The 17962-nt window shown below is 43.6% G+C and overlaps 1 protein-coding gene across 2 annotated transcripts in view; it reads right to left on the bottom strand.

Moving 5' to 3' along the window:
• LOC111143841 (minichromosome maintenance complex component 6) overlaps positions 1-1112 on the bottom strand; it is a 33892-nt gene extending 32780 nt beyond the window's left edge. For both annotated transcript variants that reach the window (XM_022497785.1, XM_022497794.1), the window contains exon 1: positions 956-1112. In XM_022497785.1, coding sequence (XP_022353493.1) covers positions 956-1062 — 107 coding nt within the window. In that variant the 5' untranslated portion in view covers positions 1063-1112. The remainder of the gene's footprint in view (positions 1-955) is intronic.
• Between the last annotated feature and the right edge of the window lie 16850 nt (positions 1113-17962).

Genomic DNA, 17962 nt, shown 5'->3' with positions numbered 1-17962 from the left:
GCTGGGAAGGGTTTGGCGTTACGGTTTAGTGGCTGCAGAGTGTCAGTCTGGGAACACCAAAAAGAGTTCTGGAGATGGATGGTGGTGATAGTTGCTTAATAAAATGCATGTATCTACTTCACGCCACTCAACTCTACACTTAAAAAAGTTAAGTGGTAACTTTTATGTTATGCAATATTTTACAATTAAAAAAAAAAAGAATTTCATAAAACAGTCCAAAGTCCATATTCTTAGGGAAAGAGGTGATACATCTGCACTATCTAAGAAAAGTAACTGGTGGCAGTGGCAAAAAGCCAGGCAGGGGAGGTTATGAGAGGCCAGGAGCTTGGAAGGTTAGAAGGCAACTGACAAAAAAAAAACCAAACCCAAAACAAAACAAAACAATACAAAAAGTGTTCGTGGGGAAGCGGCCGGCGGAAGGAAAGGGAGGGAGGGAGTGTGCTAACTTTCAAGCAGGTTGGAACTCCCCCTCCCCCCAGCATCTGTGTACGTGCAGGGTTCACTCCAGTAGTTTATCTCCATAGGCTCCAGGGGTTGCCCCGGCCCTCGGCGCCCCCAACACGAAGGAGCCTGGCTGTCTGGTCCAATCAGGACTCTGCAGGGATCCCTTCTCGGTAGTGCTTATCCTTCCCGAGCCTCAGTTTCCGCACCGGTAACCAGGGCCGACGGGACCACCAGCCTTACAGGCGGTGAAGACGGAATGATGGCACCAAAGCGCTGCTTTCAGAGTCTGAAAAATGGCTCCTGGGGAATTTTAGTCCTCCGGGACAGCCCGGCTAAGCCCCAAGTGGGGCGTGGGGCACTCTGCGAGGCGCGTGGCCCCTCGGGTCCCCAACGCACTGCTGCTCCACCGCCCCGGGAGCCGCGAGTCGGCAGGCCCTGGGCGCCGGGGCTCCGGAAGCGGGGAGGGGAAGCTCCGGGAAGTTCCGTGAGGAAGGGGAGCCCGCCGACTTACTCCTCCAAGAAATCCAGGAACAGTTTCTGACACTTCTCGGCCACCTCGTCGCGGACTTCCAGGTGCTGGCTGCCGGCAACCGGCTCCGCTGTCGCCGCAAGGTCCATGGCTGCCGGGTGGCGAGGAGCAGCTGCCGACACGCTCTGCAGCCACGAGCCGCTCCACCACTTACGCGATCGCTTTGCGCGCGCCGCCGCCGCCGCCGCCGCCCGCCCCCTCGGCCCACCGGGATGGCCAGAACCAATCGTGGCGCAAGAGCTCGCGGATTTCGCGCCAAACCTGCCCAATGAGTGCAGCTTCTCCCTCAGCCCCGCCCACGGAGCCGGGATTTCGCGCCAAATGCAAAGACCTGGAGGAAGCGCGCTGGTTTTGCCTTTGCGCCTGCGTAGTGTGGCAGTGTCGTGAGAAGTTTGGTTTCTGGAGCAGGTTAAAAGGTTGCATCTCGGCTCGGGTTGTTTTTAAAATGTTCTTCAAATCATTTCGCTGATATTAGCTGAGCAGTAGTTTCTCTTCTATGGAAGAGAAAAATGAGTACGATTCAGTCCTGCCTGAGCCGTGTAATTGGAGGAAATAAACTGTAAATCACCAGGTGAAGCTCTGTACCAGAGTCCAAAGAAATGTATACACAGTACTAGGGAGGGGTCGTTGGCAGAGTCGTGGTAGTTGGTGCTGAGTGGGGAAAATCGGCGAAATGTTTGACATTTTTGATGAACTCCTCCTAAACGCAACTGTTGGCTTGCATCCTCTGTCCTCTTGATTTTCTTCACTCCCTGGGAATCTTTACCCAACTTTGTTCCACTTGCTTTTTCTCCTGTTTGGCCGTTCTTGGTTATCCTTTGTGGACGCCTCTTCTTCGGTGAGTCCCTTAAGTGGTCTGGCCCCAGGGCCCTTCTTTCTTCTAAAGAATGTCTGTTGGGTGACCCTCTTCATTCCGGTTGTTGCGGGATCGTTGAGCAAGCCTGGTCTGGAAGGAATTTTTGAGAGGTTTTTATCGTGCAATTTAGCAAGTTTATTTAAGTAGCATGGGGGTAGGACCCATAAGCAGAAAGAGCTGCACCTTTGCTCTATGAAACTGGTGGTTATATATTTAGTGTTCAAGGGGGTGGGGACATGCAGGAAGTATTAGATCACAAATATTTTCTTGGAATTTCTACTCAAAACTACTTTCACAAGAGTTCTCTGGTGGTTATTCAGCTTGATACTAGCTATTGGCGAGATGTACAGGCAGTTATGAGGTCCTTTAAGAATGTAGCAACCAGCACCTATTTGATCCTTATCAGAATTAGGCAGGAGATAAATGGCCCAGGAGATAAATAGTAAACACTTTTCTGCTTCCTTTTTTTTTTTTTTTTAAGATTTTATTTATTTATTTGACACAGAGAGAGATCACAAGTAGGCATAGAGGAAGGCAGATAAAAAGGGGGAAGCAGGCTCCCTGCTGAGCAGAAAGCCTGAGACTGGGCTCTAACCCAGGACCCTGCGACCATGACTTGAGCCAAAGGCAGAGGTTTAACCCACTGAGCCACCCAGGTGCCCCCATTTTTCTGCTTCTATCTCTCATCACCATCACTTCTGGGTGCTGATGACTTCTACCTTGTGTTTCATCCACCAGTACTCTTTCTTGGGCCTCCAAGAGATTAAGGGAAGCCTGGACCACTTCCATTTTTTGAGTTTTCCATACATGAAAAATTTTTTTCTTAATGCGAAACAGGGTGACAGAAGTTACTGTAATTCCTTTAAAACCCCCATGCATGTACAAATACACTCTTCACAAAAGACAAGGTTTAACAAAAGTGCTCACTGCTGATGTACTATAGCATATCTGAGACTGTATGTCTTACCTCATTGGAAAGGAATGGGAACACTTGTGGCCCTGTACCCCTCAGCTCTTCACAAGCTCTGGACCACTTGTACGGATTTTAGGAACTTCAAACTCCATGTGCTACAGAACAGCCATAACCCTCACACTAATAAGAATGGATCTAGGACATAGCTAGGAGCAGTTTGCCAACCTGATTTGGGCTCTTCCTCTCCAAAGGTCTTATCTTTCTTATTTTTCCTTTTTGCTGTCCTCTTTCTCTTCTATCCTCAAGGTTGATTTCTCAAAACTTTGTTTCTGACATGAGGTCTCCAAGTGAGGGCTGTGGGGATACTTTGCATAGCAAGAGGAGGGTGTGGGTTATGTAATATCTCTCTGCTATGTCCCAGAAAGTCAAATGCCTGTGTGTGTGTGTGTGTGTGTGTGTGTGTGTGTGTAGGCCTGAGACTGCCATTCCTAGAAAGTATTGCTTGCAAGGTTGGCCTTTTGCTAGCATTTGGGAGCTTGATGGGTAAAAGTTCCCTACACCGATAAGACACTTTCCCTAAATGATAAGGATAGCCTACTGTGCCTAAAATGTTTGTGCGCACAATGTAGTTTATGCTGAATTTGTTCTAGGAGTCTGGAATCTTGATATTGCTATTTAGAGGGTGCCTATGTGACCAGACCCCAGTAGAAACTCTGGGCTTCTCTAATGAGCTTCCCTGGTAGATAGTATGACATTTGTTGTCAAGTTGAATGCTGGGGTGGAATTAAATGCACTCCATATGACTCCATAGGAAGAAAACTCTGGGATGCTTGTGTTTGGTCTCCTTTGGATTGCTCCATGTGCCTTTTCTCTTTGCTGATTTTATTTTCTATACTTTTGCTGTAATAAATGGTAGCTGTGAGTGAGAATTATATGGTGAGGCCTGTGAGCCCTCCTAGGAAATGATCAAAACTGAGGACCCCCAAACTATATATGTATATATAAATACACACACACACACACACACACACACACACACATTACCCTCTTATAAAGAGAATTTTAAACATACACAAATGTAGACAGAATAGTATAAAGAACTTCCATTATATAACCCCAGTAACCGTCAACATGTGGCCATTCCTGGTCCAACAACACACATGTCTTCTTTTCCTTCTCCACCATTACTACTGTCTTTAAAAAAATCTATTTTAGGGGCGCCTGGGTGGCTCAGTGGGTTAAAGCCTCTGCCTTCGGCTCGGGTCATGATCCCAGGGTCCTGGGATCGAGCCCCACATCGGGCTCTCTGCTCAGCAGGGAGCCTGCTTCCTTCTCTCTCTCTACCTGCTTCTCTGCCTACTTGTGATCTCTGTCTGTCAAATAATAAATAAAATCTTTAAAAAAATCTATTTTAAAATGGTTTAAGACTTACTAAAAGTTGTGCAAGATAGTATATCGATTCTCATATATTCTGTGCCTTGTTTTTCCCTGTTGGTGACATCTTACTATAATACGTTTGTCACAGCTAACGAATCAACTTTGGTGTAGTACTATTAGCTAAACTCCATACTTTATTTAAATTTTGCTAGTTTCCTCCTAATGTCCTTCTTCTTTTCTGGGATTCCATCCAGGACACCATATTACATCACACTGTCATATCTCCTTGGTCTCCTCGGGTCTGTGACAGTTACTTAGACTTTCCTTGGTTTTGATGACATTGATAATTTTGAGGTATACTGCTCAGATATTTTGCAAAACATCCAGCAATTGGGATTTGTCTGATGTTTTTCTCATGATTAAACTGTACTTATGGGTTTTGGAAGGAAGACCACAGAAGTAAAATATATTTCTTACCACTCCCTTACAAATTTGAAGCAAATCCTAGGTATATCATTTTATATGTAAACATTTCAAAATGAATCTCTAGTAGATACAAGGTATTGGAATGTTACTTACTCATAAAAAGAAGAATGAGATCTTGCCATTTGTGACAACATGAATGAACCCAAAGAGTATTTATGCTAGGTGAAATAAGTCAAGAAAAGACATACCATATGGTTTCACTTATATGTGGGATCTAAAAAACAAAACAAATGTACAAACAGGAACAGAATCATAAATACAGAGAACTGATTGGGAAGGGGATGGGGATGGGCGAAATCAGTGAAGGGTATCAAGAGGTACAAACTCCCCGTTATAAATAAATCATGGAATGAAAGTATAGCACAGGGAATATAGTCAGTGGGATTATAATAACATATGATGTCAGATGGTGACCGCGCTTATCATGGTGAGCACTGAGTAATGTACAGAATTGTTGAGTCACTATGTTGTGCACTTGAAACTAATACAACATTGCACATCAACTATATTAAAATAAAAAAGGGCTATTTTTCCAGAGATGTATCTTGGGCTGGGAAGGAACCTTCCTTCAAACAGCTGTAGCAGTGCAGATTAATGATGCTGACTCTTTTAAATCAAACTGTAATACCTTCCTGGGTTACCAACACTTTATCTCACTTTGAATAAAACTAGCAGGCTAAATTTTGATGATTTTTTTAAAAGATTTTATTTATTTATTTATTTGACAGAGAGAGATCACAAGTAGGCAGAGAGAGAGAGAGAGAGAGGGAAGCAGGCTCCCTGCCAAGCAGAGAGCCCGATGCGGGACTCGATCCCAGGACCCCTGAGATCATGACCTGAGCAGAAGGCAGGGGCTTAACCCACTGAGCCACCCAGGTGCCTTTGATGATTTATTTTACCTGGTGTGCAAAATCTATAAGATATTTAGCAAACATACTATGAGGTATTTTCTTCCAAATATAGTCAATCCCCACCTTGTAAAATGTTTAACCTATCGTACCTCTTATTAAAATAAAATTTTATGCTAGCTACTGACCAAATTAGTTTTTAGCAGTACTTGATGAAATGCCTTTTTAGTCATTTGCTTTTCTCCTTAGTTACCTACATATGAGAAGTTTGATCATTATATGTATCAAAAGTAGTGGTGAGGGCAGTGGGAATGATGGCAGTGTTTACCTATTTTTATATGATACTTATTTCATTTTCCCAAAAGCTAAACATTAGAATTATACACACACACAGTTACTGAAAAAATATTTAAAAATTTCATCATACTTCTCATTTCACAATTTATTTAAACCATACCTTACATTATATTATTATAAATTAAAAGAATGAGAAACTGTATTTAAATTTACTCTTGTTTTTATAGCTATTATAAAAATGGATACATTAATCACATTGTATCTGTGTTATTTTATTTTATTTTATAAAGATTTTATTTATTCATTTGACAGAGACAGAGATCACAAGTAGGCAGAGAGGCAGGCAGAGAGAGAGGGGGAAGCAGGCTCCCTGCTGAGCAGAGCCCAATGCAGGGCTAGATTCCAGGACCCTGAGATCATGACCTGAGCCAAAGGCAAAGGATTAACCCACTGAGCCACCCAGGTGCCCTATGTATCTGTGTTATTTTGATATTAATTTGATTGCTTTTAATCATCGCCTTTAAAAATTGTGTTCCATACTTTGTCTCCTAGTGGTTATTAGACTCTTTTGTTTTATAAAAAGATTTTATTTATTTATTTGAGTGAGAGAGAGATAGTGATTGAGCATGCAAGAGAGAGCACAAATGGGAGGAGGACAGAGGGAGAGGGACAAGCAGGCTCCCTGCTGAGCTGGGACCCTGACACAGGGCTAGATCCCAGGACCCTGGGATCATGACCTGAGCCAAAGTCAGATGCTTAACCAACTGAGCCAACCAGGCACCTCTAGACTATTTTTTGAAATAAGTATTAACACATGTGTTTGAGGGGCGCCTGGGTGGCTCAGTGGGTTAAAGCCTCAGCCTTCGGCTCAGGTCATGGTCTCGGGGTCCTGGGATCGAGCCCCGCATGGGGCTCTCTGTTCAGCGGGGAGCCTGCTTCCTCCTCTTTCTCTCTGCCTGCCTCTCCGCCTGCTTGTGATCTCTCTCTCACTCTCTGTCAAATAAATAATTAAAATAAAATCTTTAAAAAAAAAAAAACCAAAAAAACACATGTGTTTGAATTGAAAAACAAAGTTGGGTTCTGACAAACAGTAAGTATGATTAAGCTGATTTAGAATGAGGATGAGCTTTGCTTAGTGGGTTAAATGGTGGGCACTTTCCAGAAACGTATTTTGAAAAGATTATAAAATGAAAACACTTTGTTAAAAAATGTATAAATAAAGATGTGTTGAAGCTAACATTTTTTTTTCCTTCTCATTTTAGAAGAGAGAGATTTGGGCAGCAGAAATAGACTGAGAAATCCTCAGAAGAGATGATGGAGAAACTTTGGAAGTAGATGTAGTCACCCAGGGAGCATCTGATGAAAGAGAAAAGACACATCCAAGCACGAAGCCTGAAGACCAGCAGTGAAGGAGAGGCTGAGGAGGAAATGCCATGGGGGAGACTAAGAAAGAACAGCCAGAGAAATAAGAGGGGAATCTCAAAAGTCAAAAGAGGAGATTCCAGAAGCAATCTTTGTTGATAGACAATGCCGCGGAGCAGTCCCAGCTGGTAGCAACTGAACATGGTGAAAGGAGTTTCAGGGACATGAAAGGGGTGGAAGTCAGATTGCAGGGGGTGGGGGTGCGAAGGGAGGCCCGGAAGCAGACTGACTGGCAGCTATGTGTTTATCAAGTGCAATGACAGAGGGACTTGCTCTGCCCTGGGTTGAGAGACCCTTGCCCCAAGTTCGGTGCTGTTGAAACCATCAGCTGTTGGAGCACGAGTGCAGGGAGAGAAAGCCAGCCAGGTCAGCAGTTGTGCCTTCCCCCAGCAACCCAGGAGAAGAGGGGAGACTATGTGGCCCCAACTTCTGTGATGAGATGTGTGTCATGCTTTAGGAAGGCTTCCTGCTACTCCCTCTTCCACTATGATGGCCAAGGTCACCAACTGTGGTAGGCAAGGCCTGGGGGCTGCTGGAATCCAGTCTGACTTCAGCCTTTTACCAAGGAGAAAGGGTAACTTTGTTTCAGAATGCACAGACCCACCAGATGGGCTAGCAGCTTCCCTGCATATAGCCCATGTCTCTCCAAGGATCTTGGCCTTAACTAATCCTACTTCTCCTCCCCCAAAGGCAAACATGGGGGAGGTATTTGCTCTACACCTCTACACACTATCATCACTATGGGTGATGAAGGAGTACTCACTTAGAACTTTGCACCAGAATCCATTCATATCAGAAAGGACATTTTGTATGTTGAGTAAATGGTATAGCTTAAACAGTTAAGCATATGAGCTCTGGATTGAACTCCTGGCTCCACTACTTAAGTGATCCTGGGTAAGTTACTTAACCTTTCTGTGCAAGAGGGTTTTATCTGTGGGATAATAATAGTACCTGCTAACCAGGCCGTTGCCGTAAAAATTAAGTGAGAGAATATGTGTAAAGTGCTTCATAATATGTGTGAATATGCCTGGCACAGATATGCTCATATTCTATTATTTAACCCCATTCAGGATTGATTAATTAAAGTATATTTATATACTATAAATTATGGTTTACTATATGTATGATGTGTGTGTGTGTGTGTGTGTGTGTGTGTATGTGAAACCTTGCTTTGAGTGCGCTTATGCGTGCTCAGCCAAAGAGAGCCACTGCAGCCCTCTGTACCAGGAAAGGCTCATTAGCCCACCACACTGCAAAACTGCACACTGCCATCTGCTGACGGGGGTATATTCTGCACCTCAGCTGTATTTAGGACGAGCAGTTGGAGGCTGGTGGAAGACGATGTTAGGAAGGGCATCATAAACATCACTGCCACCTGGAGGCAGAGACCAAGAATGTGTATGATGTAGGCCTGGGAAAAACGATTGGAGTTTTCAAGAGGCCAAGATCAAATGCCAGTATTCCAGGAGTGTGTCCCCCTGAGGACTGTGCTTTGAGGACCCATGTGGGACCGATCTGGGGGGCACTCCCATTTGTAGGGATCCATAGTCCCCTTATCAACATGGGATATGCACTCGTAACTATTAGACCTGTGTCCTTACTGTCCCACCTGCTTTGTGAAGCTTTCTGACCTCCCCGCCTGTAATTCTCCCTCTTTTCTCTGAACTCTGCAAACATTACATCACCCAGTTGGCACAAGCAGTTTTCTGCCTTGATCTGGTTGGTTTTCTTTTCAGGTTTTTGGCTCAATGCCAGACATTCTCTTTGAGTGATTAAAACTGGGAACTTGGAAGACTTAAAATCATTTAAGAAACGAAAGAGCACTTTTCTTACATTTTTTGGGTGTGCATAATGGAAAATTTTCAAATATATAAAAGATCAGAAAGAATAGAATTATGCACCCCTATGTTTCCATCATCTAGTCTGAACTTGTTGGATCTATAAGCCCGCCATCTTCTCCTGATGCCAAATTATTTGGAGACAAATTTCTGACATATAATTTCTTTTGTAAATATTCTTGTATGTAATGTATCTTTAAAAGATGAGCATTCTTTAAAAATATATATATGTGTGTGTGTGTATGAATATATAATATGTATATATGTATGTATGTGTTTGTGTGTGTGTTTATATAAAACACACCTTTATCACTATATCAGATGCTTTTATGCATCAGGTCAGATCTTCCCAGGCTCACCCGTTTCTCCTTCCAGCTCCTCGTGGGCTTTGAGCCACTTGAGTGCATCTCCTGCCCTCTGTGCCTGTCAGGTGTCCCTGTTCTCAGAAGTGAGGAACTGGCTCATGCCTCTCAGAACTACTGTGGAGGAGAAATGAAGTGAAGGTCCTAAGAGAATCTTTGATCAATGGAAGGAGAGTCAGTGGTTAAGTTTTTAACTTATTTAACTTTTAACTTTTAACCAATTTAACTTTTAAAAATTTAATTTTATTTAACTTTTAACCAATCCTCTACCAATGGCTATTAGATTAGGTTATGTTTTACCCCTCTTTTCCTTCCTGTGTTCTCCACCAGAAACAACAGTGCATTAAACATCTTTGTATGTGCGTGTACTTTTTTTTTTTTTAAGATTTTATTTATTTATTTGACAGACAGAGATCGCAAGTGGGCAGAGAGGCAGGCAGAGAGGGAGGAAGGGAAGCAGGCTCCCTGCTGAGCAGAGAGCCCCATGTGGGGCTTGATCCCAGGACCCTGGGATCATGACCTGAGCCGAAGGCAGAGGCTTTAACCCACTGAGCCACCCATTAAGCCTCCATAATATGTAAAGTATAAATTGATACAAAAGAGGAAAGTAGAAGTGGGAGATTCTTATTAGGTTGTTAGGTCTGTAATCAAAGGATTGAGACCGATACAAAGTGAAGGTCAAGCAAAGCTTTATTTCGTGCCAAGCATCAAGAATCAAACTGACTGTTTGGGGCCGCCTCTTACAGAGAGGGCGACCACCCCCAACCTCACAGACTAACTTTTAACGAGCAAAGGCCATGTGGTTGAGCCTGGCCACACACAGATGGCCAATGAGATTGCAACACACAGAGAAAGATGCACAGTCATGCTAGGTCACACACGGGTGGCCAGTTGAATTACAATTCACCCCATTGATGGGTCCCCAATGTTGGGTCCCCCAATAACGGGTCCGTGATTAAAGGAGCAAGACTGATACATAGGAAAGGTCAAGCAAAGCTTTATTTTGTGCCAAGCATCAAGAATCAAACCGACCGGCTGGGGCCACACCTCTTATAGAGAGCGCGACCCCTCCCTGCCTCACAGACTAACTTTTATAGAGCAAAGCCCATGTGGTTGAGCCTGGACACACACAGGTGGCCAATGAGATTGCAATACACAGAGAAAGCTGCACAGTCATGCTAGGTCACACGTGGGTGGCCAATTGAACAATTCACCCCATAGTAAACATTTGAACTAGCCTATCACCTTGGTGAGAATTGGCGCTCAAAAGGCAGGGCCCACACTCCTCAGTAGCTAGGGAGACAGTATGCATGCTTTGCTGATTGGATGTCTCCACCTGACCCGACTCATCCCTGCATTCGGGGCGTTATCGCCACCTGACCTGACCCACCCTTGTATTTGGGCTTTGTTACCTGGGACTGTTTTCCCGGACTAGCTTTTAAATAAGTTCCCCTGGGTGGGGGGCAGGGTCAATTTAAGTTTTACTGCAAACAACAAAATGGCTGTTCAACCAAGGTGGAGCCGCTCTGGCTAAATAGGCCCTTACACCATAGTAGCTATTTGAACTAGTCTATCTCCTTGGTCAGAATTGGCGCCCAAAAGGCACCCAAAAGGCGGTGTCCACACTCCTTGGTAGCTAGGGAGACAATATGCGTACTCCACTGATTGGATGTCTCCACCTGACCCGACTCATCCCTGCATTTGGGCTCTGTTATCTCCACCTGACCTGACCCACCCTTGTATTTGGGCTCTGTTATCAAGGACTGGTCGACCAGATTCTACTGGTTTCCCGGACTTGCTTTTTCTTTTCTTTTTTTTTTTTTTTTAAAGATTTTATTTATTTGACAGAGAGAGAGATCACAAGCAGAGAGAGAGAGAGAGAGAGGAGAGATCACAAGCAGAGAGAGAGAGAGAGAGAGAGAGAGGAGGAAGCAGGCTCCCTGCCTAGCAGAGAGCGATGTGGGACTCGATCCCAGAACCCTGAGATCAGGACCTGAGCTGAAGGCAGAGGCTTAACCCACTGAGCCACCCAGGCAGCCCCTCCCGGACTTGCTTTTAAGTAAGTTCCCCTGGGGGGCGGTGGGCAGGGTCAGTTTAAGTTTTACTGCATCAACAACAAAATGGCTGTTCAACCGAGGTGGAGCTGCTCTGGCTAAATAGGCCCTTACATTGTGTTTTCCATAAAATTAGATAATCATTGATTCCTTATTTTATAGTAAATTATAATTTTAACAATTGCAGGTAATACACATTCACAGAAGAAGAGCAGAAACACAGATAGAAAGATTAAAAAAACTATCTCAAGCTGTATCACACAGAAATATTACTTGTTTAACATTTTGGTGTATGTACCTCCCTCCATGTAAAACACACTATTACCTAAGCTGTTTTTTTTTTTTTCCCTTTTACAATTCAACAGTATGTAATGAACATCTTTTCAGTTGGTAAATATGTTTCAGTATTATTTTAATGGCTGTCTAGATTATTATGAAGTCCATCTGTGTAGGGTATTTTTACAAATTTAATTTAAATCTTTATTTTTTGAAAGATTTTATTTATTTATTTGAGAGAGAGAGCATGAGCAGGGAGAAGGGGGTAGAGTGAGAGGGAGAAGCAGACTCCCCACTGAGTAGGGAGCCCGACATGGGGCTTGATCCCAGGACCCTGGGATCATGACGTGAGCTGAAGGCAGACACTTAATCGACTGAGCCACCCAGGTGCCCCAATTTAAATCTTCAGATAATTTTTTGATGAGGAATTAATGCGTCAAAGGGGAAAACATTTTAATACTCTTGGTATATGTTACTACATTGACCTCCAGAAAACTTGTGAACTCCGTACAGCATTATAGTCATACCACTGCAATTTTGTTCTTCCTTGCCAATTTAAGATGGAAAAATGAGACCACATTTACTTTTTACACATATTCTAAAGGTTTTATTTTATTTATTTTTATTTGACAGAGTAAGACATAGTGAGAGAGGGAACACAAGTAGGGGGAGTGGGAGAGGGAGAAGCAGGCTTCCCGCTCAGCAGGGAGCCCAATGTGGGGCTCGATCCCAGGACCCTGGGATCATGACCTGAGCTGAAGGCAGACACTTAACGACTGAGCCACCCAGATGCCTCGGTTTTAAATATATTCTAATCATCTCCTAAGGCACCTTATCAGCTTTCAATAAACACAATTCAGTGTATTGCACTAAGCCAGGATCTCTTGTTTGCACCATGGCTTACCCAAGGGTGCTCTCTCCTGCTGCATTCTATGGGTGCTGGCCCATGATTGCTTGTCCCTCATTGTGTGACTCCTCAGAAAGGGACTCTGAGACAGGGATTGTGTGCAGGAGACTTGGGGGGCATGTGCTCAGAATCAAGACCTAGTGGAGACAAAGAAAGGACAACGGGGTAGTAGGAGAATTTGAATGTGATGTGGTTGCAACCAAGACCTCAGCCTGTCCCACAAGGAGCTCTGGAGGTCAGACAGCTCCTCAGAGAGGTCCCAGATCAAGCCAAAGGAACAGGGCTTTAGACTCCAACATCAACAAGTCATTGCATGCAAGTTTCCTCTGTGGAGAAGATGTAACTTGAGTTGAAGCAGCTTCTTTGGGTCATGGTCAATTCCCAGAAAGGGATCTGGCTGGGAGCCTTCAACGGTCAACACTCCTAGCAGCTGTGGGGGATGAGGTCCTAGAGTGGGTATCTGGATGATGTATAATAAAGTGCACTAACACCGACCCTTGCACCTCTCAGAACCACTTGCTTTATATGGTAACTTCATTGCACCCAGGAACAGCCCTTCCAGGATCCTGGTTGGCTCTTTTCCTTGCAACCTACAAGAGGAAGGTTTGTAGGATGAACTGCAGTGCTTGCAGCTGCAGCTGATCTTGAAGCTACAACTGATACTCATCGGGACTCCTGCCACAGCAAGTCTCCTCATTCTCAGAAACCAGCACTGTTTACTGGGTGTGGCTTACTGGGTGTGACACAGACCTTTATTCTGAAGGGGCCTGAGCCTTTGGTCACCACCGTACCCTTCTCAGGCCATGGCTGAATCTGGTGAGTGGTCATATGAAGAGAAGCCCCACTGGATCGCTCCCCCCAGTGCGTAACAGCTACTGCCAGTGAGATCAGTTAAACCTGCCATATTGTAGCTCTTCCTTGCCTCCTAGCTATTGGCATGAGGAGCCTAAAATGGCAGAGCAGCAGCTGTGGTTTCATGTTTATGGGGCTCTGCTGTGTCTCTTGGTGAAAGTGTTACTCTCCTGAAGCCAGGACCTCTGGATCCAGGGTCTCAAGCTGTGGAGAAGGGAGCACAAATTTTCCAAGGGAATCACTGGAAGAGATGGTGAGCAGGGACACTCCTTCCAACTCTTATATCCTGGACCCTTGTATTCCACCTGATGGGCACTGTGCATCTTATGGTGGTTGTTGACTCATGGCATATACATACCACATCCTGGAGGTGGTGCCCCCTCTGTGCACAGTATCTCCATACTGGCATGTTGGTCAAGCCTTCAGAAGGCCCCTCTATCATTCTAGAAGGCTTCAAGCTTCTGGGTGGTGCAGAGTGTAATAGAATCAGTGTTGGAAACTCAAGTGAGTTGAGAAAGAGCTGAGCTGCCAAATGTGTGAATAGCTGATTCAAGCAAGAAGCCTAAAATGAAAGACTTAAATCCTTACTACAGTGGTATTAAGCAAGATGCTAAACGTGGAGAAAGCAAAGACTTCTCTGTTGTACTTTCCCCCATGGACTGATGAGTGCTGGAGGGTCAGGTGGATCAGTGTAGTTGTGGGGTTTGTCTCATTATTAAGGTAGCTTTGAACAAAAGGCAATGGTGGGGCACTTGGGTGGTTAAGTCTGCCTTCTGCTCAGGTCATGATCCCAGGGTCCTGGGATCAAGTCCCGCGTTGGGCTTCCTGCACTATGGGCAGCCTGTTTCTCCGTCTCCCTCTGCCCACCACTCCCCCTGCTTGTTCTCTCTCTGTGTCAAATAAATAAATAAATAAATAACCTTAAAAAAAAGGCAATGGTAAGGGTGCCCGGGTGGCTCAGTTGATTGGGCAGTTGATTCTGGATTTCAGCTCAGGTTATGATCTCAGGGTCCTGGAATCCAGTCCCCAGTTGGGCTCTGTACTAGGCAGGAAGTCTGTCTGAGGATTCTCTCTTCCACTTCCTTTGCCCCTCCCCTCACTCATGAGCTCTCTTGCTCGCTCTCTCACTCAAATAAATAAATAAATCTTTTAAAAAGCTATGGTAGTTTTATGGACATTGAGGTGGAAGGTAGAATGAGGTGGGGGGAGTACTGAGTTGGTGTAGGAAAAAGTGTCTTCAAGGTTTCCCCCTTCTCTCTTCCATTTTTTTTTCTCCCCAAATTTTTATTTACATTCTAGTTAGTTAACGTATGGTGCAATATTGGTTTCAGGAGTAGAATTCAGTGGTTCATTAATTACATACAACACCCAGTGTTCATCATAGCAAGTACCCTCCTTAATACCCATCACCTATCACCCATCACTCATCTAACCCATCCCCCACCTACTCCCTCCATCATCCCTCAGTTTGTTCTCTATTATTGAGTCTATTATTGTTTGGTTTGTTTCCCCCCTCCATTCTCTCTCTCCCATATGTTTACCTATTTTGTTTCTTAAATCCCACATATGACTGATAGTATCTGTCTTTTCTGACTTCTTTCTCTTAACATAATACACCCTAGCTCCATCCTTGTCATTGCAAATGGCAAGATTTCATTCTTTTTGAAGGTTGAGTAATATTCTGCTGTATCTATATACCACATCTTCTTTATCTGGTTATCAGTCAGTAAACATTTGGGATCTTTCCATAGTTTGGCTATTGTTGATAATACTGCTATAAATATTGAGGTGCATGTACCCTTCGAATCTGTATTTTTGTATTTGTTGGGTAAATACTTAGTGGTGCAGTTGTTGGGTCCTAGAGTAGTTCTATTTTTAACTTTTTGAGGAACCCATAATGTTTTCCAGAATGGCTGCATCAGTTTGCTTTCCCACCAACAGTGCAAGAGGATTCCCCTTTCTCTGCATCCTTGCCAACACCTATTGTTCCCTGTGGTTTAATTTTAGCTATTCTGACAAGTGTGAGGTGGTTACTCATCTTGATTTTGATTTGCATTTCCCTAATGATGAATGGTGTTGAGCATCTTTTCATGTGTCTGTTAGCCATCTGGATGTCTTCTTTGCAAATGTGTCTATTCATGGTTTTTGCCCATTTCTTAAGTGGATTATTTGTTTTTTTGGGTGTTGAATCTGGTAAGGTCTGTATATATTTTGGATACTAACCCTTTATTGGATATGTCATTTGCAATATCTTCTCCCATTCTAGAGGCTGCCTTTTAATTTTGTTGATTGTTTCCTTGATGGGCTGTTGATGAAGCCCCAACAGTTCATTTTTGTTTTTGTTTCCCTTGCCTCCAGAGTAGTAAGTTGCTAAGACTGAGGCTGCCTGTGTTCTCTAGGGTTTTGATGGTTTCCTATCTCACATTTACATCTTTTATCCATTTTGAATTTATTTTTGTGTATGGTATAAGAAAGTGGTCCAGTTTCATTCTTCTGTAGGTTGCTGTCCAGTTTTCCCCACACCATTTGTTGAAGAGACTGTCTTTTTTTCTAAAAGATTTTATATATTTGTTTGACAGGGAGAGAGAGAGAGAGAGAGAGAGAGACCGACCACAAGTGGGGGGGGGGCAGCAGGCAGAGGGAGAGGGAGAAGCAGGCTCCCCACCAAGCAGGGAACCCCATGTGGGTCTCAACCCCAAGACCCTGGGATCATGACCTGAGCCAAAGGCAGCTGCTTAACTGACAGAGACATCCAGGTGCCCTGAGACTGTCTTTTTGACATTAGATATTCCTTCCTGCTTTGTTGAGGATTAGTTGACCATAGAGTTGTGGGTCCATTTCTGGGTTCTCTGTTCTGTTCCATTGATCTATGTGTCTGTTTTTGTGTCAGTACTATACTGTCTTGATGACTACAGTTTTGCAATATAGCTTGAAGTCTGGAATTGTGATGCCTCCAGCTTTGCTTTTCTTTTTCAAGATTGCTTTGGCTATTCGGGGTCTTTTGTGGTTCCATACAAATTTTAGGAGTGTTCCATACAAATTTCTAGCACTGTGAAAAATGCTGGTGGTATTTGATAGGGATTGTGTTAAATGTATAGGTTGCTTTAGGTAATATAGACATTTTAACAATGTTTGTTCTTCCAGCCCATGAGCATGGAATGTTTTCTCACTTCTTTGTGTCCTCTTCAATTTCTTTCATAAGTGTTTTGTAGTTTTCAGAGTATAGATCTTTCACCTCTTTGATTTGGTTTATTCCTAGGTATTTTACTGTTTTTGGCATAATTGTAAATGGCATCAATTCCTTGATTTCTTTCTCTGCTGCTTTATCATTGGTGTATAGAAATGCAATAGATTTCTGTATGTTGATTTTATATCCAGGGACTGCTGAATTCATGTATTAGTTCTAGCAATTTTTTTGGTGGAGTCCTTTGGGTTTTCTATATAGAGTATCATGTTGTCAGCAAATAGTGAAAGTTTGACTTCTTCCTTGCTGATTTGGATGCCTTTTCTTTTTGTTGTCTGACTGCTGAGGCTAAGACTTCCAGTACTATGTTAAATGGTAATGATGAGAGTGGACATCCCTGTCTTGTTCCTGACCATAGAGGAAAAACTCTCAGTTTTTCCCCATTGAGGGTGGTAGTAAACTTTATGATGTCGAAGTATGTTCTACCTATACCTACTTTGCTGAGGGTTTTTATCAAGAATGGTTGCTTTTGGTTAAATGATTTTTCTACATCTATTGAGAAGATCGTATTGTTCTTATCCTTTCTTTCATTGACGTTGTGTATCATGTTGATGGATTGAATATTGAACCACCTCTGCAGCCTAGGAATAAATCCCACTTGATCATGGTAATTCCTTTTTTAAAAAAGATTTTATTTATTTATTTAATACAGAGAGAGCACAAGCAAGGGGAGTGGGGGCAGAGGGAAAGGGAGAAGCACGCCCCCACTGCTGAGCAGGAGCCCGAGGTGGAGCTTGATCCCAGGACCCAGGGATCATGACCTGAGCTGAAGGCAGATGTTTAACCAACTGAGCCACACAGGTGCCCCCATTCTTTTTTTTTTTTTTAAATATTTTATTGATTTATTCATTTTAGTGAGAGAGGGAGAGAGAAAATCTCAAACAGAGAGAGAGAGAGAGAGTGAACAAGTGCACCAGTGTGAGGGGCAGAAAGAGAGGGAGAGATAGAACTTAAGCAGACTCCATGCAGAGCTCAGAACTAACAGGGGGTTGGATGCCGTAACTCCAAGACCATGATGTGAGCCAAAATCAGGAGATGGATGCTCAGCTGAGTCCCCAGGTGCCCTGGTGAACAATTCTTTCCATGTACTATTGGAGTTGATTTGCTAAAAGCTTGTTGAGAATTTTTGCATTCATGTTCATCAGGGATGTTGGCTTATAATTCTCCCTTTTAGTGGGGTCTTTGGTTTTAGAATCAGGGTAATGCTGGTCTCATAAAAAGAGTTTGGTAGTTTTACTTCCATTTCTACTTTTTGAA

Source organism: Enhydra lutris, unplaced genomic scaffold, assembly GCF_002288905.1.
Source record: "Enhydra lutris kenyoni isolate GAN:26980312 unplaced genomic scaffold, ASM228890v2 scaffoldscaffold1, whole genome shotgun sequence".
In the NCBI taxonomy this organism is placed as follows: Eukaryota; Metazoa; Chordata; class Mammalia; order Carnivora; family Mustelidae; genus Enhydra; species Enhydra lutris.
This window is presented reverse-complemented; position numbering and strand designations above follow the sequence as displayed.